This window comes from Thunnus thynnus, chromosome 12 (assembly GCF_963924715.1).
Source record: "Thunnus thynnus chromosome 12, fThuThy2.1, whole genome shotgun sequence".
In the NCBI taxonomy this organism is placed as follows: Eukaryota; Metazoa; Chordata; class Actinopteri; order Scombriformes; family Scombridae; genus Thunnus; species Thunnus thynnus.
The window spans coordinates 19572407-19597479 of NC_089528.1; the positions used below are offsets into that span (position 1 = coordinate 19572407).

The window sequence follows — 25073 nt, forward strand, 5'->3', positions numbered from 1 at the left end:
GCTTTGAGCTTATAGCTATGCCAGAGTTTAGACTGCAGCTCTCAGCATTATTGTAAATTAATGTCTGGATGTCAAACAAAAAAAAATGCATTTGACTACTTAACTGCTGGTTTTGCATTTGCAGTGCTATTATTGTTGGTATGGGTGCAAAGGGAAGTAATTGTCAGTAAGGTGGGAATGCTGTGCTAGTACAAAAATTACTGTTAGTCGTAATGTTACGACTTGACACCTGATGCTCAATTGCACACAATGTGTTTCTTGAATTTTACTGCAACAAGGAAAAGTCAAAATCTAGGGCTGTACCCGACTCAGTACTCAATACGACGATTCGACTATTCGTTCCTTTTTTTTCATATAGACTATCTGGCAGTCAGAAAATCCATTGGCATGAGTTTCAGTGATGATTTCGACCACATAAACATAGTCAGATGCAACAGAGTCTTGGGAACATATCTTTGGGCTTTTAAAAATCAATAAAAGACAGCCGCATATGATGCAAGATTTGAATTGTAGATATATTATGTTGGGCTACCATATGGATTTGTCAGATTAATGAGACAAGCAGCAAACATGTGTTTCTGTTTAAATCAAGCTCTTATAACCTATTTTTTATATTTCACTTTAAACATTAAAAACAACGTGTAAATGAATAAACAAATGAAACAGTTAAGTTAAACAGTGAATTCACAGCATTGCCCGCTATGAAATAACTGACATCTCCTCTTCAAGAGGATATACCTGCTTCTTTATTTCTCTTTAAACATAAAAACTAATAAAAAAATCTAAACCAGAATAAATTAACAAATGAAATTATTTAAGATCTGAATTATTTCTAGATGAAATGTAATAGATGCAGTTTAAGACAACAAACAAAAAACTCCTGACTTGAAGAATCTCAGTCGACTGAGAGGTCTCCGACAGACGACTTGACTTTTCAACTTTCAGGGAGCAGCTCTATCAAAATCCCTCACAAAGTTCTAAGTAATGGTGTGTTTTTGATTCCAAACTACCAGAAACATAGGCCAGTATGTTGGTTATACACATGTTTCATATTTGATTTGGCCTTCATTTTTCTGATGCTATCATCAAACATATCGTGAGACAGTTATAATAGTGATTGTCAGTGACTGCACAGTTGATACAGCAAATTAGATGCTGTTACGGCCAAAACCCCTCAATGTAATGTGATTTTTCCATCTGAAGCCAAGTCCAGTTTGCTGAACGTAATTTATACAATGATTCCAGAGCAGTAGGCACACAGGGAAAGGTTAGTTAAGGACGCAGGATAGCTGGAGGGAGGGTGACAAGGGGATAGTTTTTAATCTATTTAATTAAAAAAATATTGTGGAGCAGGGCAGGCACTGGCATCCCTTCTGCAATCCATATTTGATAATGGTTAAAAATAAGAGTGAATTGCTCCATGTAAACAGAGCCGCTATAAATACCTGCTGTTGAATACAAGGTCTGACTGTGTCTCTTAAGTCACTAAAGCTGAGCCCAAATAAAAATAATTGACTCTTTGTGGAAACTTTTTTTTTTTTTTTTTTGTACATCTGTGCAGAGTACTTCTGGAGTCACGTCGCAAGTCAAAGAAAATCACAGCCAGAGGGATCTTCACTGGCGGACGGGTGGTGAGAGGAGTGGACTGGCAGTGGGAAGATCAGGACGGAGGCAACGGGAGGAGAGGAAAGGTAGCGTACCAGCTAGAAAAGTAGAGCCTTTAACTGTATGCAATTTTCTTTCTTCCTCGAGCCAAACCCTGGAATTTTGACCTGTAAATATGTGCAATACAGAGACAAGAAAATGCTCCACAGTAAGCACCGAAGCCAATTAGATGCAGACTGTTTCACAGTAAGTGAATAGGTTGTCGGTTACATAGTTGCCTGTAAGTGCCTGCAAGGACGCCTCTGGCTTCACTGTTTTCCATACACAGTGTTCGAAATTAACTTTTTGACTCACCTGCCAAGGGGGACTGGTAGATGCAAAAATCCAACCGGCCAAGCATATTTCTTACCGTCCAAAATAATAAATTGCCTTTTTTTTGTCACACATACATTCGTTTCAGTACATTTCATTGTGATAATAAGGTATTTTGAATACAAACTTAAAGAAGAGGCCAGAGCAAAATTTAAAGCAAAATTATTTGAATGTGTTGATCAACAGTTCAGTTCAACAATCAAATGAAATCAAGTTTATTTGTAGAGCATATTTAAAAAAAACTGTAGCCTCAGACTGTCTCAAGGGCTCCTGCAGTTTTGCAGCAAGGTTTAGACGTGTGTAAAAACATATGATGTGCATGTCTACACTGTATAGGGACAGCAAACATGAGTAATTTCCTCAGAGCCAGATATTTATTACATGATTATTTTGGTACAAACATTTAGCCGCCAGCGTGGCGGATAGACTTTTGAGATTTACTCACCAAACAGAAAATCTATCTGCATTTGGCGCTTTGCAGACCCTACCCATACAGTGAAAAAACATATGATTGCCACTTTTTTAAAGTTATTATCTACATCACCTGAGTGCTTGTCGGCGTCCAATCACTTAGAGTTTTCTGTAGTGGACAAGGCAGGTGTCTTCAGTAAAGCAAAAGGTGCTTTATACAAAGATCAATGGATTAATAAAAGAAAACTAGTTTCACAAGTGAGCTTTAAGTGTGCAGATACCTTTCTATTTTTTGCTGAATGACAAGGCTGCTTAAAGGCACTGAGCCTGCCAGAGGCCACCAGAACCACATGTGTGCTACTGAAGGGAGCATGACCACCCGTAAGGGTTGCATATAAGCAAAAAAAAAACAAGAAACCCTTGTACAAAACAATCCTTGGGAGGAAAAACAAACTTGCATCCCAGGATATGATTCGATTCGAAATGTGCAGAAGCCTCAGTGAAAACAGGAAGGGCACGGCCTGACTCAACATGTGAGTAGCATGGAGGTATTATAGGCTAACAAGTACACAAACAGTCCAGTCTTATGGTGCCTAGCTAGGTGTACAACATTATGCTGTATTTGAAGTTACTGCTGCCCAGAAATAATCAAGATAACTAATGTATTTGTCAGTCTTATTTACATTCAGTTTCTATCACTCTTCATGCATCATAATGCACACTACAATAAACAAAAATCAATATTTGTCTCATATAACTATGTCAAGATTATGTTGGCATCACCCACCTGTAGCTGGAGCGGAGAGTGACAAATGTGTTCTTCTCTTGTGGCTTACTTTGCCAAAAATGAAAATGAAAAAATAAAGTGACAGTGAAGTTTCAGCATCATTTTTCATAAGTGAAAGAAATAATAATATATTAGCTTTGTTCATCAGCAGCTATAGCCAGTAATCCAGATTAAGTGGAAAATCTGTGCTGATGTGTTTAATCTTTTCTAAACTCATCTGTCAGTAGGTCTTTTTTCAAGGATGTTTTTTTTTTTAAAAAGTGCCCAATATGTTGGAAAGTTATCAAAATTGTAATTAATAAATTCTAATAGAAACGATAATAGGCGCTAGTAGAATGTGCCATTGAAAAACCTTTATTGCTTAGTTTCATTCAACTGATTCCTATTCATCTTTACTGGGGCTATAAACATATTTCCTTGCTGCAGGTTATTCCAGGATTAAATACGTCATTAGAAAGTAATACAATGTCAGATGAGGTTGAATTTGTTTAGCACAGTCTATTTAGATTCATACTGTAACTGTGCTGTAAAGTGCTTGTATTTTGACTCTGGTCCAGACCCTCAGAGTATTCAATTTAAGAGTCCCTCCAGGCAATTTAAGACTTCATTCTGCTGTGTTATTTAATGGCATATCTCATTACTGTTTTATGATGCTGTAAGCAATATGCTCTCCAGAAAACTGCTATTACATGTCCTGCAGCTTAGATGTTCTGTTAGTTTAGCAAGAATATTACCTCCTAAGGCCCATTAATCTATTACCTCTGGAAGGGGCCCGAAAATTAACGATTTGATTTCTGTATTTACTTAAGGCACAGCTTTTAATTAAAGAATTAATTTACTCCACTGCGGCTCTGACACTTCCTCAATCTTATGAAAGTGTTGTGCTGCTTGTGATGGAGAGAGAATTGTCTCATGTGAAAATCCTGACCTTATGCTCCAAATATGAATTGATTTTACAGTCCTCCATTCATAGCTCATTGCTTATTTATGATTGTAACAGACATAATTTTCCTTGGCTTACAATGCCCTTCAAAATGTTTTCACCAAAAAACTTAACGGTTGTGAGCTGGTTCTCACCACAATAGTCAGGTGTAGCATTAGTCATAATGTAATACACCAAGTACCAAATCAAGAAAAGTCTCAGCAAAAATGTTGTTGCAGATGTGTTTTGATCAACTCTTGATTTAAAAAAAAATTGACTGACTCACTTCCACTGACTCATTTTGTAAATGTGCTGCTTTTAAGCCTTTTCTGGAGCTTTCCCTCTGGGAACAAGTAGTATAAGGCCTTATTCATTTAACAGTAAAGATTTATTGGTTGTATCTCAGTAAGAAGATGACTAATGACATTATCTAAGCATCTTTGGGTTCCTGTCTAGCAAGTCAGCTGTTTGAATCCAGCTGTAGAATATGCTCCTGTCATCTTACTTGATGGAAACATATGTAGATATTGAATTTTAGGAGCTTCAGGAGCAAACTGTGACTGGCCAGAAGACATCGGAAACTTCAATCAGAGGAACCCAAGTTCAACTCGTGTCAGCAGACACTAGCTGAGCCAATGAATGCTTACTCGTCTCCAGGGTTGTAATTCTGCAGTTCAACCTTCACTCTGACCTTCCATGTGAAAGCAGCCAGCAAAAAGATAATTTCCCAAAAGGGATCAATGAAGTATCAGATTCGCTATCATTGTGAAGTTTTAAGATAAAAAACACCTGCTTGAAGCCTCCCACTTAGAAAACAATCTTCTTCCTTTCAACAGATTCAGTTTTCACATATATTATGCCAAAAACTTTGTTCAGTTAAAATTTGTGGTGATATTATAATTGAAACTCAAAACAATCTGCTTTCCATATGTCCTTTTTTTCTGTGTTTCCCATCTCATCCCTCCTCTTCCTCCACAGGTGACAGAGATCCAGGACTGGAGTGCAGCCAGCCCTCACAGCGCTGCCTACGTACTGTGGGACAATGGGGCCAAGAACCTGTACAGAGTTGGCTTTGAGGGAATGGTAAGCAAACTTCCAGTCTGACCCACATCCTCAGTTCCTCAAACACACACATACACACACACACACACACACACACACAGATACTCACAAAAGATCAGCTGTCAGGTGCCTTTTGTGTTTGACCGCAGGGCTGAGGCCCTTTCTTTTGCTGCCAGGCCTTTGTGAGAGCCACGCAGCCAGCATGAGTAAGGCGCCATTGTACAGGCAGCTGGAAGGGGAAGGTATCTACATGATAAAGGCAATCTGTTCTTTCTGCTTTTTAGGGGGAGAGAGTGAACATGGAGGTCAACTTTAGAGGAGGGGGACATTCTCTTGGGGTTGTCGCGGGTGCAGCTACACACGCGTCTCAAATGAAAAGCATCTTCCTTATTGGTGGAGACTGGCCTTGCCTTTTTATGAAAGAGGCCAATCGGGTTTCTCCGTTGCATAACAGATTTGTCCTTTGTCATTCTAATAGGTTTAAATGCTTTGGAGAGGAAGGGAGATGGCATCTGCTTGTGGATTGAATAAATCATGGATTAGACCCCCCATCTAGACAGTTTTAATTTGTCTTTTTATTGAGACAGTGGCCAAATCCTGCAAACAAATATAGAGGGACTGCAGATTAGTGTATGTTCCAAATGCAGTATTTGTGGCCAACACCTTTTCCTGTTTTGTAATGTCTGCTCTATGCACATAGAATCATCAGATCAAATGTGACCTGCTGGTAGGATACAGTGAGATAGACTTGAGTTATTAATTTGTTGAGACTTGCTGTATTTAAAGGTTGAGTGCTCCATCACAACAGAGGAATGTTTGCTCTGCCTTACAATCATCTCTGCCCTCTAACTATGCCACAGTGGCTGCGCATCTGAGTCATCACAAATGATATGATGCTTTCTCCTCGTAGAAATGTAGTGTTTCATCGTCCTGTCTTACCCTTAGGGCACAGCTATTGTTGGTATTCTAGCTAACTACACTGCCACTGCAGCTTGAAGTGTGCAAATACTCAGCTTCATTATTCATGACTGTGCCCCTCCTCTAATGGAATTACCCTGACTAATTATCTGACCCTTTCCGTCTTTCCTCTGACAGTCGGATCTGAAATGCGTTCAGGATGCCAAAGGAGGCTCGTTTTACAGAGACCACTGTCCCGTTTTAGGTAAGTGAGCCAGCGATCTGTGTCCACCGTCATTATTGCACCACTTCTCTCACCCATCGTTCTGGTGCAGTGAATTCAAGGGCATTAGGGGGAGTTTCAGTTGCAGTTAATTTTGTGTGGCCACTAGATGGCAGCACCACATTGTCACCTGACTGCCGAAAGCAGGTACAGGATCAGGTCATGCAGATACGGTGTTCCATGAATGACATGTTCTCTCTGGTACCTTATTAGCACAGGATATAAGGCCCTAATTAAGTTTATTAGTGTCATCATTCACATATGGGAAGGATTTTTATGTGTATTTCATGCTGTGAAACTTAACCTTTGTTTAGTTGTTACCACAGTGGAACCTCACATGTATTTACGTAAATGTTTTCTCAGATTATTCATGATTTCTGTCTCTAAAAAGCGTTTCCCTATTTATATCTCTATACTTCTGTCTCAAATCACTCACAGACTCTAAATCTTGATGTGCAAAACCAGTACCATTTTTGACGCACTTTTAACACTGCAGTTTCACTATGAATAGGCCTAATTCAACCTTTATCTCTTAGGTGAGCAGAATGGCAACAGAAATCCTGGCGGTCTTCAGATTGGAGACCTGGTCAACATCGACCTGGACCTAGAGATTGTCCAGTCCCTCCAACACGGTCACGGGGGATGGACTGATGGCATGTTCGAGACCCTCACCACCACCGGCACAGTATGTGGCATCGATGAAGATCACGACATTGTGGTTCAGTACCCCAGTGGGAACAGGTGAGTCCTTTAGATGGATTGGCTCAGATTTAATAAATCCCAGCGATTGGGACTGCATCATCTCATCAGCAATAGTTCTCTCCTTAACTTCTAAGTACATCTTCACTGCAAAATCTAATCATCCTTTGAGAGAAGATACTCTGAAAAAAGTAGATTTAAATTTTTATGGAAATATATAATTATAGTGGAAGTTCTGAAAATGAATTCTAAATGTAAACATACTTACAAAATACATACATACATAGCAAATTTTTAGTCTGCTTCTAGTATTGCAGATACTCAAATATTCCATGCGACTGCTCAGAATCTATACTTGGTAGATATCATGTTTTATGAATTGTGAGTGAATTAGTCCTTGTTTCTTTGAACGCATTAATGTTTGTATCCTCAGGTGGACATTCAACCCAGCAGTGCTGACAAAGGCAAATGTAGTGCGTAGTGGTGAAGTGGCAGCTGGGGCAGAGGGAGGCAGTTCCCAGTTCCTAGTGGGAGACCTGGTCCAGATCTGCTATGACATCGACCGCATCAAGCTCCTACAACGAGGCCATGGAGAGTGGGCTGAGGCGATGTTGCCTGTAAGAGTTTGGAAGTGCTTTCACTGATTTGTGTAAATTTAAACCCTTCACAAAAGGCATTAAAAGTGTAAATATAAACTGAAATGAAACGCCATCACATGTGCCTGATTTGATCATGTGACGGTTTTATGATTAATGAGTTTCAGAATATTAGAATTGAACGTCTGTACGGATTCATCTCATTCATCCAGGTGCTGCGACATACAAGGTTGTAAATAAAACTATCCACTGGACTGTAATTGTAAAGTTGCAAAGTTGAAGACCACTCATCCTGATGAAGCCTCTTGAATGATTCGCAGAACATCTTCATATCTAAATTACACTAAATTACACTCTAGTAGATAGTTTCATTTCGGCTTGATGAGAGAAGTTGTCTTTTGACACTGCAAATTGGAGAATATTATTGCTATTGATATTGGCACCAGTTACTTTTTTTAAATCTCAATTTGACTTTGACTTCATCGGAGACTTTAAATTTGTATGCAAGAATCTATAAATTAGGCTCAGAGTTTCTAACTGTCTGTTTTATTTTTTCTGCTTTTCCTCTCACTCTCGGCAGTACCACTCCTTCATCTTCTCTATAGGAAGTTTCAGTGTTATTGACATACAGGCACATGATCCCTCCCCTCAAATCACTGTGACTGTTTTGCTGCCTCTTTTTATTTTAATTTTTTTTTTTTCTGTCTCAACAAGAATTTATTCTTCCTTTATGAAGTTTATTCATTGCTGCCCAGCACGCCCGAGGTTATGTAACGGCAGTCTACTCCAATATGCCACTTGTCCCTGCCAAACTGGCCCCCCTCAGCAGCTAATGAGCCTTAAAAACCCTGAGATGGGTTGTAGCTTTGATCACTAACCACGGCTGTTTGCCGCCCGCTGCTGCTTCTACTGCAGCAGTCTGCGTTATTGATGGCATCCTCCAGGACAGTCCCAGACCCGGCACGACAGACTCAAAGTGCCTCTTTCTCATATAGCCTGGATCGAGATGATATGATTCAAAATTGGAAAGCGTTTTGCTCTGTCCTCTTTGTACAGGCTGTATAGATGAGGAATAGTCTAGCAAGTAGAAGGGTCTCTCTTTTATATCCATCTTCTTTCTCATACAAGTAAATCTCCTCTGAATAATGAGAACTCAGCTTAAATCTCTAATATGTTTTTTCTGTCAATTTTTATTTTAGCAAAGAGCTTTATTTCTGTGTCATGTAGGACAATTGCTCTGTTGAGGTGGTATTTTCTCCTCTTTATCCTTTCCTCCCACCTCTTATTTATAAGCTCTTTTTCACAATCTCTCTCTCCATCATTCCTCATGGTCTGCCTTTTACCACTTACAGACTCCTGTTAAATAGCTCACAAAGACAACAACCGTCCATATACTAATGAATTTGTCGCACCATTTATCAACAGACCCTTGGCAAGGTGGGCCGTGTGCAGCAGATCTACTCCGACAGTGACCTCAAGGTTGAAGTTTGTGGAACCTCTTGGACGTACAACCCAGCCGCTGTCACCAAGATTGCTCCCTCTGGGTCCGCTGTTAGCAACGCCTCTGGAGGTATGTACGAACATGCACTACTGACATTGAGCACAGTGTTATCTTAATTCCCTGTTTTCTGACAGCTATCACTTTCTGATGTTTTCCCCTTGTTTGTTCAGAGCGCCTTTCTCAGTTGCTGAAGAAGCTATTTGAGACGCAGGAGTCCGGTGATATCAACGAGGAGCTGGTCAAGGCAGCAGCCAACGGAGACCTGGCCAAGGTGGAGGATATTCTAAAGAGACCTGATGTGGATGTAAGTGCTCCAATAAAAAATTTGTATCCACGGTTGCTGAATTTCTAAATTAAGTTTTGATGAAAATCAAATAATTGTGCCATTAAACATATGCAAAAGATATGAGTACACTGACAATTGGAGCTGGAATACCCCTGGCTGTGCTCTGCTCTGCTCTCAGTATATTAAGGAGGCTGAGAGTCTCCTAGGAAAGGGCTCTGAGATCCTCCCACTCCTGCACCTCTCTCAATCTGAAAAGCATTAAGGCTGGGCCCAGAGGAGGCACCAAAGAGCATTGGTGTGCACTGCAGCACAGACCCGATTCACTCTCAGAAACAAGTTGAGATCTGCAAACCCCATGCGGTTGCAGATTGCGTCCTGACACAGGCTTCAGGCCAGGGGAAACACCCGTTTACCAGAGGACAGAAGCCTGTGCCCTGTATAGGTTATAAGTACTAGTTATGTCAAGTCTGCAATATTGTCTTCACTCAGAGCAAGAGAGAGTGAATGAGTGTGTGTGTGTGTGTATGTCAGTGGTGAAGGCTGGCCAGATGCCCTACTGCCTTTCAGTGGAATTGTTTGCTTAAAGCTGAGCACACTGAGCCTGGCCAAGTGATCCGCCTGCCAGGACAAGAGACGTCTCGAGACTCCCAAAGGAGTCCACATTAATATTTATGCTCTGAGTTTTTGCTGTGCTGCAGTTGGTGATGAAACATGCACACATAGCCGTGCGTGCGCAACACACCCTCACCCATCTCTTAGTGCCTCTGGTGAACAGCTAATTCAGTAGACACGCATCTAAACGCGAAAAATGACATTGACATGTGCACTCATTCTTAATCTGAATCTTGATGTATTTGCAGGTGAACGGGCAGTGTGCAGGACACACCGCTATGCAGGCAGCCAGTCAGAATGGTCACGTGGATGTACTAAAGCTGCTGCTTAAACACAACGTGGACCTGGAGGCTGAGGTTGGTATAATTTAAAAAAAAAAAAAAAATTGTTCTTCATTTTTACAAATTCATCACAGCTCATTTTAAAGCATGTCACATAATATGGAAAAAAAAAGGGTGGAAATCCACTCACAAACACAACATTGAGTCTTAATGCGGGTGTGTCACTGCACTCAGGACAAAGATGGAGACCGGGCGGTGCACCATGCAGCCTTTGGTGATGAGGGCTCTGTCATTGAGGTGCTGCAAAGGGGCGGTGCTGACTTGAATGCCAGGAACAAGCGAAGGCAGACTCCATTACACATAGCTGTCAACAAGGGCCACCTGCAGGTGGTCAAAACCCTGCTGGACTTTGGCTGCCACCCAAGCCTCCAGGTATCTATCACTATGACATATTTACATTTTGAGAAATGCTCTAAGGTATGGCTTGTGTCATCACAGAAAAGCAATACAGAAACAATTATATACAACAGCCCTGTTAAATATGAGTTTGGTTTACATTAATTGTCATACACTTCATTGTTTGACAGTATGTTTGTTATAATACCGTAGTAGAGAGGGGTTTTATATTTGCATAAATAGTTAACATAAAAGAGGAGCGAGACAGAAGTAACACAAGGTTTCCCTTTTAGGATTCAGAAGGGGACACACCCCTGCACGACGCTATCAGCAAGAAAAGAGATGACATGCTGTCAGTGCTGCTGGAGGCTGGCGCTGACGTCACCATCACCAACAATAATGGGTTCAACGCCTTGCATCACGCTGCCCTGCGAGGAAACCCCAGGTATGAGACACTTCTCTGCCACCACTCGCTGTCACACCTGCTTGGCATCTACAAGGGACCTGATAATGTTTAGGTGGGATTTGTGGAAGCAGATCCTCTGAATCTCAATAAATGTCTGCTTTAAGCTTTCAGTAAAGCCTAGATTAGATACAGACATGCTGAATCTTATACTCCTACCTCAAAAGCCTTGTACATTTCTGCTGTCCACACTAAATTCACAGATAATGAATAGCAGTGGAAAAAAAATAATTGTTTCTTGGATATAGTTTGATTCTTTCTCGAATGATTCAGCACTGATGCACAAAACTCTTTAATTGGATTTCAGAAGGTTCGCGGTCTTATAGTAACAAAAAGTATGGAAATTTACAAATGAGCAGCATTGAGAATCACATTCAATCATAATCCCATTTGAGGTACCTAGAGATTCTCAGCCATATTAATTGAATGGACCCCAGACTACTTTTGTTATGCTGTATGTGTAGCACTCATCCCGCACACATTTTCAGTACTCATGTTGGTGCTCATGCATGAGTATTGAATAACATCTAAAGTGATATTTTCTTCGGCACTGACACAGCACAACTGAAACAGTTTTGGTGAAAGGAAAAAGGTACATTTCACAGCATCACAATTATCAAATCTCATCAAACTTTTGAAGATATTGAGCAAAACTACGGCTGGTAGACCAATTATGTTCCGCTTCTTAGCAGTTAGGAGGACAGAGGCCATGTCAGAAGCACTAATCTGTTATTACTCTGTAATCCGTTACTTAATCATCCTCTGTTGATATGAAACAACATGACCCACGGGTCTAAATGAGGAGATAAAAATGTGGACAAACACATATTGTGGCACAGCATCCTAGGAGTCAAAACTCTAAACCCTTTAGAGTGGGTTTATTTCACAAATTGTTTATTTGTCACATGTAATCATATAAGGCACAACACAGTGAAACGTAATTATTATTATGACGTAGTTTAATGTATTCTATATTTCCAACATCCTCTCAAAATCTTTAAATATTGAATAAAATAATCAGAATCTGTAAATCAAACTCACAGATGAATCAGCTTTCACTCAACATCTCCTGGTTTTGTACCGTTACACACTACTGCAGTCTCGTGTGATGCTTCCCCTTAAAATGTTTCCTTTTGACCAAATGTTGTCAGTCAGTTGTCTATCTAAAATGAACCGACCACCTTATTTGGAAATCTCCACAGATTTCACTTACATTTAAAAGTAGTTCAAAGCTGTGAAAACTAAAGACGGTTTGATGCCACTACTTCACTGATCACATTTAATCCTACAATAAGATTTACTTTGGAATCTCAATTTAGTTTGACATTGATTGAAGTCTGAAGCAGGCCTATATGCTTCATCCATCTCCCCAACAGATGGTATGGTCTCAAACTGACATTAGACTACCTTTGAGGCCTTGAAAACATCTGTCTTATGTAGATTTTTTTTTTTTTTTATAAGTGTAGCTAATAGCTACTGAAGTGAATGTGTTGTTTCTTTCTACTGTCTTGCTGGTCCATCACTGTGTGTTGTGAGCAGAGGCTGGCCTGAAGTGTCTGGCCTGTACAGCAACAGCAGTTTGCCTCGTCCTTGGCCATAGTTATTTCTGGTTCCAGCAGGTTGCTGCTCCTCTCTTTGGCTGTTATATTCTCGTCTCTCAACCATGAGCATATTAAAGATGTCTCAGAGAGACGGCTGTCTGTATCATGTTGATCATCCAGGGTCTTTTAAGGTGATGTAAGGTGACGTTACAGGGTCAGGGTTGTAGACGGGAGCGATTTCTAGAAAAGTTAACAGCTGCTTCCTTTTACTGAGCGCTTTTGGTGTGTATGAGTGTTTGTTTGTGCATGAGCGTGGTTATCCCGGACTATGTGTCATTCCCCTTCACTGGCATTCATTCCGTTGGCGTGAGGACAAATTGAATTGAGGTCAGAGGGCTGTGGAACACCTGCCACCTGCCACGAGGCCGGCCGAGCCTAGCCCTGCACCTCTGGCACACTGCGGAATAGCTTGTCTAATGCCAGCGCCTGTTTCCTGTGCGGTCAACTGATCCATCGATCAACAGATTGATTAAGACATGAGGAATTATCAGATTGCATATCAAGGCTGAAATTAGAGATCAGGAGGTTCAAATTTTTTCAAATTGATCTGAAATTGATCTCAAATTGAAGTGATTTAAGTAACCCAAAGACAATGGGTCAATGTTCTTTTTTCTGTTAAAAAGCAAATGATGATGATGATGATGATGATGATAGTAACGACATGATAATAATAACAAAAATAATATTTATTTATATGTGACTTTTCAAAAACAAATTACACAATGATTTACTGCTTAAAAAAATCAGAAAAGGTATAGCCAAGCAGGGAATAAATGAATAATAAATAAAAAAAGTAAAAATATCTATTTAAATATTTTAAAAAATAAAGATAGGTCTACAATAATGTGTTTTTATTTAATTTATTTATTTAAAAAGCTACAGAACTAGCCGTCCTGATCCCTTTCGGCAGGTCATTCCAGAGTCGATGATCCCTGAAATTCTATAATTAAATATAATTATATAGATGTAGGTCTATCACATGTTAAATCTTTTTCAAACTATGTCCAATAAATGACAGTAATGAATAAAAATCAATAACAGAACACACAGAAAAAATTGTCCAGATGATCAGCAGTTGCAGTTGGATCTTTGTTGTCTGAGGAGGGAAAATATTACAAGGCTGCTCTTGATTTTTTTTTTTTTTTATTGCGCAGTTTTACACTTAAATGGATAATAGTGACACTTATTTAAGAAAGGTCACAGACCGGCAGAGTTGAAACTAAATAGCTTGCATTATAAATATTAAAACACTAGTGTAATTTTTAATGTACGGTGGGTAATTATGCGCACTAATGAAGAATATAGCAAAATGAACTGAGTTGAGAGCAGCAAAAACGCTATCAGTAACACAGCCAGCAACCGGAAATGAGACAATACGCTTACCGCAGCATGTCAGCAGCACATCAGCAGCACGTCAGCACCATAAAGAAGTGTGTGTGTGTGTGTGTGAGAGCAAGTGTGTGTGTGTATGTGTGTATATATATATATATATATATATATATATACAGCAGGATTCAGGAAGGAGTAGGAAAGCTGGTCTACTGTAGGACTCATTGACTTAGAGGCAAAAAAGTGCTGGAGAACAGTATTTTCTGTATCAGGGTCTCTGCCATGTTGCGTGTGTATATGTGTGTGTGTGTGTGTGTTGCTTGCTTGACTACACACTCTGTCCCCTTGCCTTCAGAGAAACGAAGATATATGTCGCCTTCTCCAGTCTGCCCATTTACTTTTATTTCACGCTCGAGCTCCTGCAATATCAGGGAGACAGTCCACAAGTCCTAAAGCCCTCGAAAATCTCTCCCTAGGTTGAAGTGAAAGTACCTTGTCTGGTGTGTTTTTAGTGGAGAGGCAGTTGTTTCGATTGAGTGCTTAAAGGAATTCTTACCATAGAATCATATTCCTAAAAATTACCCTCGATGAGTGTCATGAAGAAGTGCTTGCAGTTGGAAGCTGATCAGAGACCCCTAAGATGAAAGATATGAAAAACTCCCTCCGGTTAATGATTGATGTTATTATTTCTTCTCCGATAGCAACTTTCAGCATCGGGTCCGCTCTATCTCCTCATGTTTAGATTGAGTAACGGCACAGAATGTCCTGGCATACATGGATTAAACAAGTCTGATCCATAATTTCCCATCAACTCTTATCACAGTGCAACCTCCTCTAAAAGATACAAAAACCGGCTTCCACTTTCTGTCCAATTGCGCTCTCTCTTTTGTAATGTGATGCGAGTTATCAACGTCAAATGCTTGTTTTTGGATTCAAGTAGAGAGTGCGTCAGACCCTGGAGTGTGTGTAATGTGTGTTATGTGCCTGGGTGTTGCTGAAGAGTGCGGGTGGGAATTCCAGCGGTGGAAAGAAGATGGAGGAAGACACAGAGGAGGAACCCAGCGGGCGACGGAAGAATCTTTCAGCTTGGAGTCCCAAATACTGAAACAAATCAACTCTACCAATAGGGGTGCGGCAGGAACCGGGGAGTTTCACTATATTTCACCTCGTTCATTACTCACACATACACCACTGCAGAGTGTAAATGCATTTCCTCATAAATTAGACCTGGTTGTTAAGTTTTACAATTGCTAGTAAATTGAAACTGCCGGTATAACCAGTAGTAACATGTTCGGGAGAGGATTTTCTCGGACATCCACATCGTGTGTTCTCCTTGTGTGTGTGCATATGTGTGTGTGTGTTTACCGCAGCCCTCAGCCTGCAACGGGAGCCTGGCTCGTCTCTGTGTCTTTCCCTCGGGCAGCTTGAAGCCAGTAGCTGCTACAATACTGTAAACAATACGATTAATAGCCCATGACTCATAAACGGGCTCCAAACAAGCCCTGCAGCGGCGGGCTGTACCCTTTTACGTGTCACCTCCTTGTAATATTTGCCCTCCTCCCTCTCCCCTATAGTGCTCAGCTTTCTTTTAATATGGCGACATACAGGCAAACCCCATATGGTAATTGCCTCACCTGAGGATATTTGGGGTTCTGCAAGCTTTTCCCACTGTGCTCCAAAATGCAGGCAAGAAGTATTGCTAATATAATGGTTCACTCTGTGGGAACTAATAGACAGCGTGCCAGTGTTATAATGGTAGTATTTTAACAGGGATTACAAATGGATAGAAAATAGTGTTGTGGGCCCATGGAGAGAAATCTGCGAAATGTCTTTTTTTGTGTGTTTTCGCTGCTACACTCACTCATTCTTCGTGGCTGCCATTGATCGGATTAAGAATTTCTCACCCTCTGTCTTGCTCATTTCAGACTAGGCCAACTAATGCAATTGAGTAAACTATTGCCTTACATTACATATGTAGATTTCAAGGGTTATTGGTGCAAAGGAAACCACTTTCAATTCAAGAGAAAAGGAGAGCAGAGCAGCAGCTATTTACAGTGATTTAAGCTCTTGATCTTTGTATGTTGTAGATAGTCCTACACCTGTCCTCACATAAGTTTCAGATTAAAAAAAAAAACAGATTTTAGATACATTTTGAAACAAATCTGTCAGTGATTCATGTGTTTTGTGGTTATGTTTTTGTGAGAAGGAGTTACTGTGACATATATTTGAATATCTACCAAATTAGGGCAAAAGAAAATGAGCTAGAGAGAAAAGAAAAGAAGAAGAGATTGCAGGAGGCACAGTGCAAACAGAGTTTATTGTAATCTGCCCGCCTGCTCTGCAGTAACAGCGAGCGAATGTGTGCAACTGTAACTGTTTGCGTGTGGTGTGCTTCTGTGATGTGTGCGTTCAGCTTCTGTCCTCTAGAGCATCTAGCTCTCATCTAGCCCAGCTTGTTCAACATCACTGCAGGATGCTTCGGAGGAAGGAGGCCAGAGCGTGTGTGAGTGTGTGTGTTTGCATGTATTGTACCACACACTCTCTAAACAACTGTATTTAGCCCCTTCTTTATTTCTCGCACCCTTATTTTCTATTTCTTCTTTAGATCTTTTTACAGTGCTGTTGTACCCCCCGCTGAGCTGCATTAGCTGTCCTCTTTATTTTTTTTCTTTAGCCTGTTCCCACCCACAGTGTAATTGACTGTTAGCATCCAGTGACAGTCAGTTTAGGAGGTGTCTTAGCAAGACAGCCGTAAATTCTCAGACGTGTGACTGCCATGTTTCTGAAATAGCGCACGCCGCACGTCTACCCCCTGCTATTTTTGAAACAGCTACTGATAGTGCGGTCAGAATACCAATCTCTGTTGAGGCAGAGAGGCAACACTCAGTCAGGAAAGGGGACCATACCAAGGGTTTAAAGGTGGGATTGGTTACTTTATTCATCAAAAATGAGACAGTTTTAGCATTGAACATGACAATCAGACACTTCAGATGTTCTCGGGGTAGAGGAATGCCATGAGCCAGTCATCATCAAGAAGTGGCATGCTTTCGTTACAGAGATTGTGTTGAAGGCGTCACAAAAGGGGAATTCTTGTAGTCATCAAAGCATAGCTACAGCTGGTTGAAGGGGACCAAATCCATTCAAGAGGTGATTTGGTTCCATTTTACCAGCTTTAGCAAAGCATTGTGGAATCTCCGTTGCAGCGACAGACATGAGAAGTGCTGTAAAAGTGAAGTGAACTGTTTCAAAAGCTCTACTGCAGTAAAAATTTGTCCCAACAGAAGCAGATTAACACCACGAGCAGAGAAAGGCCATGTTGCATTCGAACATCTTATTAAAAAACCCTGAGATGTGGCACATCACAGTGTTCACCCACTAGCTGAAATGGACTTTTGCTACATTATGTCTCTCTCTCTCTCTTGCCTATTCACCTTCACCCACTCCGTGCGACACACAGGTACATTTAGCACACTACACCCCATTTACCACCACACCAATAACACATAGGTACAGTTGATCAACCTTACCTAACTTTCTCCTTTGCTGTCTCCCAGGCAGACTATTTATCCTCTTTGCTATCTTTTTAAGTTTTATACTGGCCCCCACCCAGAGAGTGAGAAAAATTGTTCCCTGAGAAAAGGATAATAATAATCTGTGGCAGTGCACTTGAGTCAAATGTCCTGGAGTCATGAAGCAATTACAGGCTCTGACAGATGGGCCCTGCTGCAAGCGCGCTGCTGCTCCGGTCACCGAGACGGCCAACAGACAAATGCAGAGGCATAACCACATACACAAGCTCTCTCACTCACGCTCCTACAGCAGCACTCTGGGGTGTCGAGTCAAAACATTAATTTAAAGCAGTCATTTAAGTCCTAGAGACTGATTTGTAGTGTAGAGGGTACTGTTTGAACAGTGACTAAGGGCAGATTATTTGATGTCTCTTTCAGGCCTCTACGGTAGTACAATATTGTAACATTTGCTACTAAAAATCCATCCCTGTGCTAATACAAAAATGATCACAGTATCGCCTACATGAAGAACTTTGTCATGGTCTTTGTGTGTATGTGTGCACTGCCTAAGGCTTACGGTTGTTGAGGATCAATCATGAAAACTATTAGAGAAACATCAAACAGTTCCCATGTTATAGCAATTTTTTCCATCTTTTTCACTTTTTTTTTACCCCACAACTGCAATATTTCTTTTTTTATATTTGCACTACAATTTTTTTTTATCTCTCTAGCATTTATGCTACCTCCCAAAAAGTTGTCTTAACATTTATATACTGTTAAGTGACATTTATTTGCTTCCAATTCTTTCTCATTAATCATAATACATGCATACTGTTTTTGATGCTATTTTGTAAGCAGAATGTAAAACATAGTCAGCTGTTATAATTATTGACTTTTTTCTGCCAAGGCACGAATAAGTTTCTCAGAGTGGGCAGCGACAGCTGAGGGATATACTGCACGGCTTGTAGACAGGATGGAGGTCAACATAGGGCCAGCTTGATATGGCACACCAGAGGCAGTTCTATTTGTAACATACACATGCACATTCATGCTTGCTCACTTACCCCCACACACACACACACACACACACACAGTCTCTCAGAGTCAGGTGGCCCGGCTGCTCACCTCGTCTAAGGGCCATAACAGGGCAAAAGCAGGGGGGATGACAGGCACTGAGCATTTGATAATGTCAGCATCTGCTGTGTTCGTCACTCAGACAGCAGGTCGTTGCTATTGAGGGCCTGAGAGAAACACGTAGTGCAAGCCATGCACTCCTAAAAGCCACTGATGTCTTGACAGAAAAGAGTGCTAAACAGATAGAGAATCGTACAGATGGGTCCAAATGGTAAAAAAATGAAAAGAACCGAAACCTGAAAAGGCAGTTTCATTCTGATATTCTTAAATTAAAAAAAAAAGGATTTAAATATTTTGGATCTGGTGGACTGTGGTGACCTTTTCTCTGTTACCTAGTTCTGCTATTTTTCAAGTTGAATAATTATCAACTGATTTATAGTACTAACAGTATCAATAATTCATCAATTAAAATGTAAATTCTTATGAATTTAATATAAGTCCTGCATTTAAGTTCAAAGTCTTTCCCTTCAGAAATGTTGAGTAGGGCTTTTCTTTGATTCTTAATAGATCAAATTTGACTTCATCTGACAAAAAAAACGGAACAGGAAGAAATTTATAGGTTATGAACATTTTTTTTTTGTTTACAGCTTTATATTTATATATATTTTTTCAGATTTTATGTATTTTTAACCTTCAATAATCTCAGTTATTCATAGAAAATTGAGTATGTCAGCCCTACACTTTGAATATTAATCAGTTCTTGTGTTTCATTAGAATAAAGCTGTCGTATTACAGTGGCATATGTACACTTTGTCATTACCTCACTGCGGGAGAAATTTTGTAGGTATGGATACATCCCAGCCTGCATCCTCTAACAACATTGTAATTTAAGAAAAGAAACCTGTTTTTTTATCAAGGAGCACTTTAAGCAGATACTGTTTGTGTTTTAGTTGTACGGTTTCATAGACTATCCCTATAAGGTTTAGTGTTAGTAGTGTAAATTTATATTCAGTAGTGCTGAGACATTAGTTAGAAGATCAGGCCTCAAATAGTTATACATATTGCATAGGTGGGTTATTTAGTTGTATTAACTGTTTTATTTGTTCCATGTCTATTTTATTTTATTTCTTTCGTGTGCATTTTCAAACTGGAGACAGAATGAAGTGGAAAAATTGCCTTTAGCAGAGCAGTGAGTTCACATTAAAGAGGTGTAATGGAGAAGTAAACCTGTGCTAAAACTGTTGCAGGCCATGTCTATGATCCAGGCATAGGCCAGAGAGGGGGTCAGAATAGGTGAGAGTGCTAGATATGAATAGCTCGCCATGCAAACTGCTCCCCACCTCCCCCCCTCGCTTCATTTCTCTCTGTGCCTCTGTCCATATTCTGTTGCCTTTATTTGTTTGAAGCAGTCTACAATTGGAATCAGCTGACAGGCCAGAGTTGACCCTGATCCTGCATTGTCACTTTTTGATGGTCTAATCTGACTGCCATGCAGCCCAGCAAAGCATTTGGCAAGCATAGCAAACATGAACAATGAGAGCAGGAATCAGGGGAAGGGAGGGGAGCACGGGGCAGTCGGGTTGATGTGGGGTGGGGGTGCGGGTAAGGGCAGCGGCATAAAGGGAGGGCAGTCATAGTTAAACACACAAGATTGTTAACACGGAAGCCATATGATACAGCAATAGGATAGGGCCAGCTTGTGGCAGCAGCAGCAGCCTCAGTGCCTTTCCAATCTGCCGCCTCAGCAACTATTTCCTGCTCTTTCAGTTGCATGTTTTAAACAACAACATAAAAAAAAAAAAAAAAGCCAACAATGGCAGAGTTTTGGTCTGATTTCACCTTGCTCTCTTTTCCCCCTTGAGCCATGTGGGACCACTGGAAAAGATTATGGTATTAAGGAGCAGCTCCAGCATACCACTGACTGGTTGCTGAAGTTGGTGCTAAGTTGCAGCTGGCTGAATTTCAAGGGCTGTAATGCAGTAAAATCACCCAATCATGAAAGGAGGCCCAGTTCATATTGCGATGTCACAAGGCGCCTGTTTGCCCTTAGTTGGTGTAGGTGGCTAAAGTAGTGCACTAAACTCACACTGCTGTCAGAACAAACACAAAACATGATTGCTATCTTTTTATGCTAACTTATATAATTGTCCAATGAACTCTTGGCATATCCTGGATGAGGGATTTTTATTGGCTAAGTCAGCCAGTTTGAGAAAGCAGCGAGTTCCCTACAGCGATTATTGCTGCAGTGAGACTGCCCAGAGACAGTATAGCTAATGTATGAGCCTTACCTATCACATTCAAACTCTCTCTCCCCCCCCACCACCACCACCACCACCCCCCTTTCTCTATACTTTGCTTTCTATTTTTTCCTCACACCGCGATCACAGCCACATGAACAATCTGCAAAAGCACAAGACATATTCTCAGACAGATCTGCCCAACATCATTTTCTTAGAACGAGGACTTGCACCTCACCAAGAATACATACTTCTTTACATTCCATAGCTATCATATGTTCATATGGGTACATAAAGAAGTATGTACACCAAGGAGGTAATCTTAGGTATGAAATTTTCTCACCTTTTGCCAAGGTCAGGAAGTTCTGAGCAGAACAGTTTTCCTCACCGTTCTTTCTCCCAAGTATGGTAGTCTGCACTGTAAGGTGACTTTGAGTGTAAATTCAGTTCAACACTCAAGGCTTTCCTTTGGTTGCCATGTAAGGCTGAACAGCCAGTCCCCCCGCCCCTGAACATAACAGAAGTTTTGCAGTCCATACCATAGCCCCCCCGCTGTCCTCCAGACAACTGTGAGAAACCAGGAGGATCAGGGGGGCGGAACACGGCTCCCGTTTTTTTTTTTTTTTTTTTTTTTTTTTTAACAGCAGTTAAAAGGTGGTCTTTTTCTCTTTCCAGGAAAAATGTTGAGGAGGTAGATTAAGGGGTTGAACAAAAAAAAAAAACCGCAGCAAAGAAGAGAAGAGTTGTCTCCTTGATAGAAAGTCCGTGGTGTGAGGCGCCTGTGTGTGCACCTTGTCTTATATGACGATGTCCTGGGAGCAGGGTTGCACCTATAAGCTCAATGGCCACTGACATACTTAACATTTTCACTTCTCCCCTCCCACTTCTCTTTCAGCCTGTCCCCCTCCCCGCCATCTCCTTCTCCTCTAACATCACCACCACTCTCTGTATCGGCCCTCCTTTTTCTCACCTCTCACTTGCACCAATAACGTACCCCTCTCTTGCCTGTCCCTTGTCTCTCTTGTGTCAGCGACGTCCCCAGTGGCTAGCTGGAGCGCTTGCTGATGTTTGAAAACGAGGGTGATCCAAGTGGAACAGGAAGCTATTGTGAGCAGGATTTGGGCTTTAGGCGCAGAGGCAGGCCATAGGTCACATGAAGGCGCTAATGCCCACTCAGCACTTGTGGATTGGTCCTAGTTATACCCCCCACCCACCACCACCTCTCCCCCCCCCCTCCCTCTCTCTCTCTCTCTCTCTCTCTCTACCTCCCTCTCTCTCTCTCTCTCTCTACCTCATTCTCTCTCTCTCTCTCTCTCTCTATTCCCACACATAGACCCCTTTTTTTTATGGTCATCTTTTTCTCACTTCCTTTCTCCTCTAATCAAGCCTCACCTGTCTGTGTTTATAGTGAAACCAGCTGTTCTGTTGCAGAGGGGGGTGGAACAGATCAATAGCCATTTGCATGGTGGCGAGAATTGTTCAGCAGGTCTCTAATGAATCTTTGCCCCAGACCAACACATTCCACAAGTCGACACTGCCCCCAACCACGCTAAGCACGCAGCCAGCAGGCTGAATGCTGAGGCAATGGGTGTAAAAACGAAAATGGATTAGGGGAGACCAGCTTAAGTTTGAGTTTGGAGACTGGGTAGCAGAGAACTGAATAAATGGGAAAAGTGGTGCAATGTTTTTGCAGTGGAAGGGTTTGGAATAGCAATGAGGGGAGGTTGAACTGGAGGTGACAGTTGTTCTCAGCGCAAAGATAGGGTTGGGCAGGTGGATGAGCCCGGTCCTAAAGGTGTGACGTCCTGTTTAGGAAATGTCACAGCCACCCGAGAGGGTGAGCAAATAGGAAAGAGAGGGGGTGAAATTCCTTCCTACACACAGCAGGATGGAGGTTGGAGAACATGAACCAGCGAATTAGCCCGGTGGTTGTTGTGTCTGTTCTGGTTTGGGCGATAGCACTGCAGTACTGTGTGCCCTGCATGCCCTGCCTAGCCTATAGCAAACCGTTATAGAGAGAGAGAGAGAGAAGAAACTGGGTTACTACCCTAAGTGCTATGGGTTCAGCCAGTGACACACATCTACTCAGCCAACCATTGCTTCCCAATATCCCCTCCCACCCATCCTCACCCACCCCCACCCCCCCCCCCCACATCTGTGTTAATACACTTCTCACAGCTGTGTGCCGTCAATCCGCTTTTCCCCCTGTTCAGAACGCCCGACCTGCCCGCTGTTCATTATTCTGATGCTTCGTCATCCCTCTGGTCGCCACATTCCATCTTTCCGCCCCAATCAGCCAACCTTGGACTTAAAAGTGCGACGTGTCCTCAAACTTACCTCCCATCAATTAAGAACGGCAGTGACCTCCCCTGCCCCTCAGTTTAATTGAAAAGTGATCTGGTAAGACCACCAAGAAAGAACCAAAAAGATATTTAAAAAAAAAAAAAAGACAAAAATAACACATTAAAAGTCCCAGTAATTATAGTATCCTTAGTCACAGTGACAAAAACATCTTGGAAGGTGTCGGACGCAGAGGGCGAGTTGTGCATAAGGGGATGTCTCTCCACACCAGTGCAGGTCTGAGTTAACGAGTCCGTCATTAGATAGCGGCAGGGCTGCAACCATGAAGCCTAATGAGCCAAAGAGCTCTGCTGCTGCAGCATGTCCGGCCAGTGCCAGGAACACGAGAGAGAGAGAGAGAGAGAGAGAGAGAGAGAGAGAGCAAGACAAGAGAGGGAGGGAGGGAGAAAGAACAAGATGAGAGAGATACAGTGGAGAGTGCAAAAAAGGGCTAAAATCCATGTGGACTAAAGCAACTCCCCAGCCTCCCTTCTCCCTGTTTCACCTCCTGCATCCTCTTCCTCTCCATACTTTTTTTTCTCTTTTTATAAAGCCTTTATTTCTTCCCTTTTTCTAAGACAAAAGGAACAAGAAAAGGAGAAAAAAAAAAAACCCAAAGGTGTTCTCTGGTTAAGTTCTGTCCCAGTGCTGTTGCTGCTGCTGCAGAACAGTACATTCCACTCCCCCTTTCGACTACGCGACTCACAGGCAAACCATGCAGTTAATAACTGATAGCATCCGAAGAAGAGAGAGGGAAGAGACAGGACAGGAGACGTCAAGGCCCGTCAGGGGTAAACTCCGTCCGAAAGCGAAGGAAGAGCATATATTACCTGTCAGATCAGTTTCTTATCTGAGCTGCTCCTCCTCTCTTCCCCTCCTCTCCTGCTCTTCCCGTAGTGAAGAGAGCCATAATGACCTAGAGAGCGCTCCAGCTGCTGCAGCCATCGTGTGTGCCGGGTGCACGCCTGACTCGCTGAATCAGCTTCTATGATTGGGGGGAGGGAGGGGAGGGGGAGGGTGGTGGCGGGCGGGTTGAGTGCCAGAGTCAAGGAGGGGAGGAGGGGAGGAGGGGGGGGGGGGGAAAGGAGAGAAAGCGGGCATACACGCACGCAAACTCACATGCGCACACATTCCCACACAAACAAAAGTCATACCTTTAGAAGAGGAAGACGTAGAGCTGACATGAAGAGCTGCCATTTGAGAAAAAAAAAAAAAAAAAAAAAAGGAGGCAGGGAGAGAAGAGGGAAAGGAGGGGTGAAAAAAAATCTGCAGCACTCTCCTCTCCATCATGTGCATTCTGAGGCAGAGAGCTGGGAGGATGCCCTGGTCGGTGGAGGAGGCAGAAAGTGTACCAACCATCCTCCCACCCTGCCTTTTTCTTATTCCATCGACACACACGCAACCCCAGAGCTTTATCCTGCTCCTAAAATGCGCTTTTATTATTCAGTGGAACTTTATACAGCAGCTTAGAAGAGGGAGTTTACTGAATGTTTGAGAGGCGAATTGTGATAGAGGTATTTAAAAAAAAAGGGGCGGCTGTGCCTCTGCAGTAGATGACAGCTGTACTTTTAATAGTCCCTTGCAATCCATGCAAATTTGATTACCAATGTCAGAGACTAGAGATGAAGGATATTGCAATATCTTTTTGATATTTTTTTGTGTTTAGATTTTTTTTTTCTTTTTTGCACTTGTTTAAATCTGCAATATGCAGGTTTTCCCATTCCTGACAGTTTATCTCAAGGGTCACCTTTTTTTTACTAGGATAAGAGCAGTTCGGAGGGCAGGAAACACAGGTAGAACAGAGTGGCAG

General features: G+C 41.8%; 1 protein-coding gene and 1 long non-coding RNA gene across 6 annotated transcripts in view; one reads left to right on the top strand and one right to left on the bottom strand.

Annotated features, from left to right (window-relative positions):
• mib1 (MIB E3 ubiquitin protein ligase 1) overlaps nt 1-25073 on the top strand; it is a 57212-nt gene that overhangs the window by 3933 nt on the left and 28206 nt on the right. For all 5 annotated transcript variants that reach the window (XM_067606181.1, XM_067606185.1, XM_067606182.1 and 2 more), the window contains exons 3-12: nt 1562-1691; nt 5076-5180; nt 6255-6321; nt 6876-7080; nt 7472-7655; nt 9060-9204; nt 9306-9439; nt 10282-10389; nt 10549-10746; nt 11004-11155. In XM_067606181.1, the coding sequence (XP_067462282.1) occupies nt 1562-1691; nt 5076-5180; nt 6255-6321; nt 6876-7080; nt 7472-7655; nt 9060-9204; nt 9306-9439; nt 10282-10389; nt 10549-10746; nt 11004-11155 (1428 nt within the window). The remainder of the gene's footprint in view (nt 1-1561; nt 1692-5075; nt 5181-6254; nt 6322-6875; nt 7081-7471; nt 7656-9059; nt 9205-9305; nt 9440-10281; nt 10390-10548; nt 10747-11003; nt 11156-25073) is intronic.
• On the bottom strand, nt 17016-24070 carry LOC137194343 (uncharacterized). Its single transcript, XR_010930957.1, has 2 exons — nt 21267-24070; nt 17016-17324 (listed from the first exon to the last, which is right to left on the bottom strand). It is a non-coding gene; the product is annotated as an uncharacterized lncRNA (long non-coding RNA).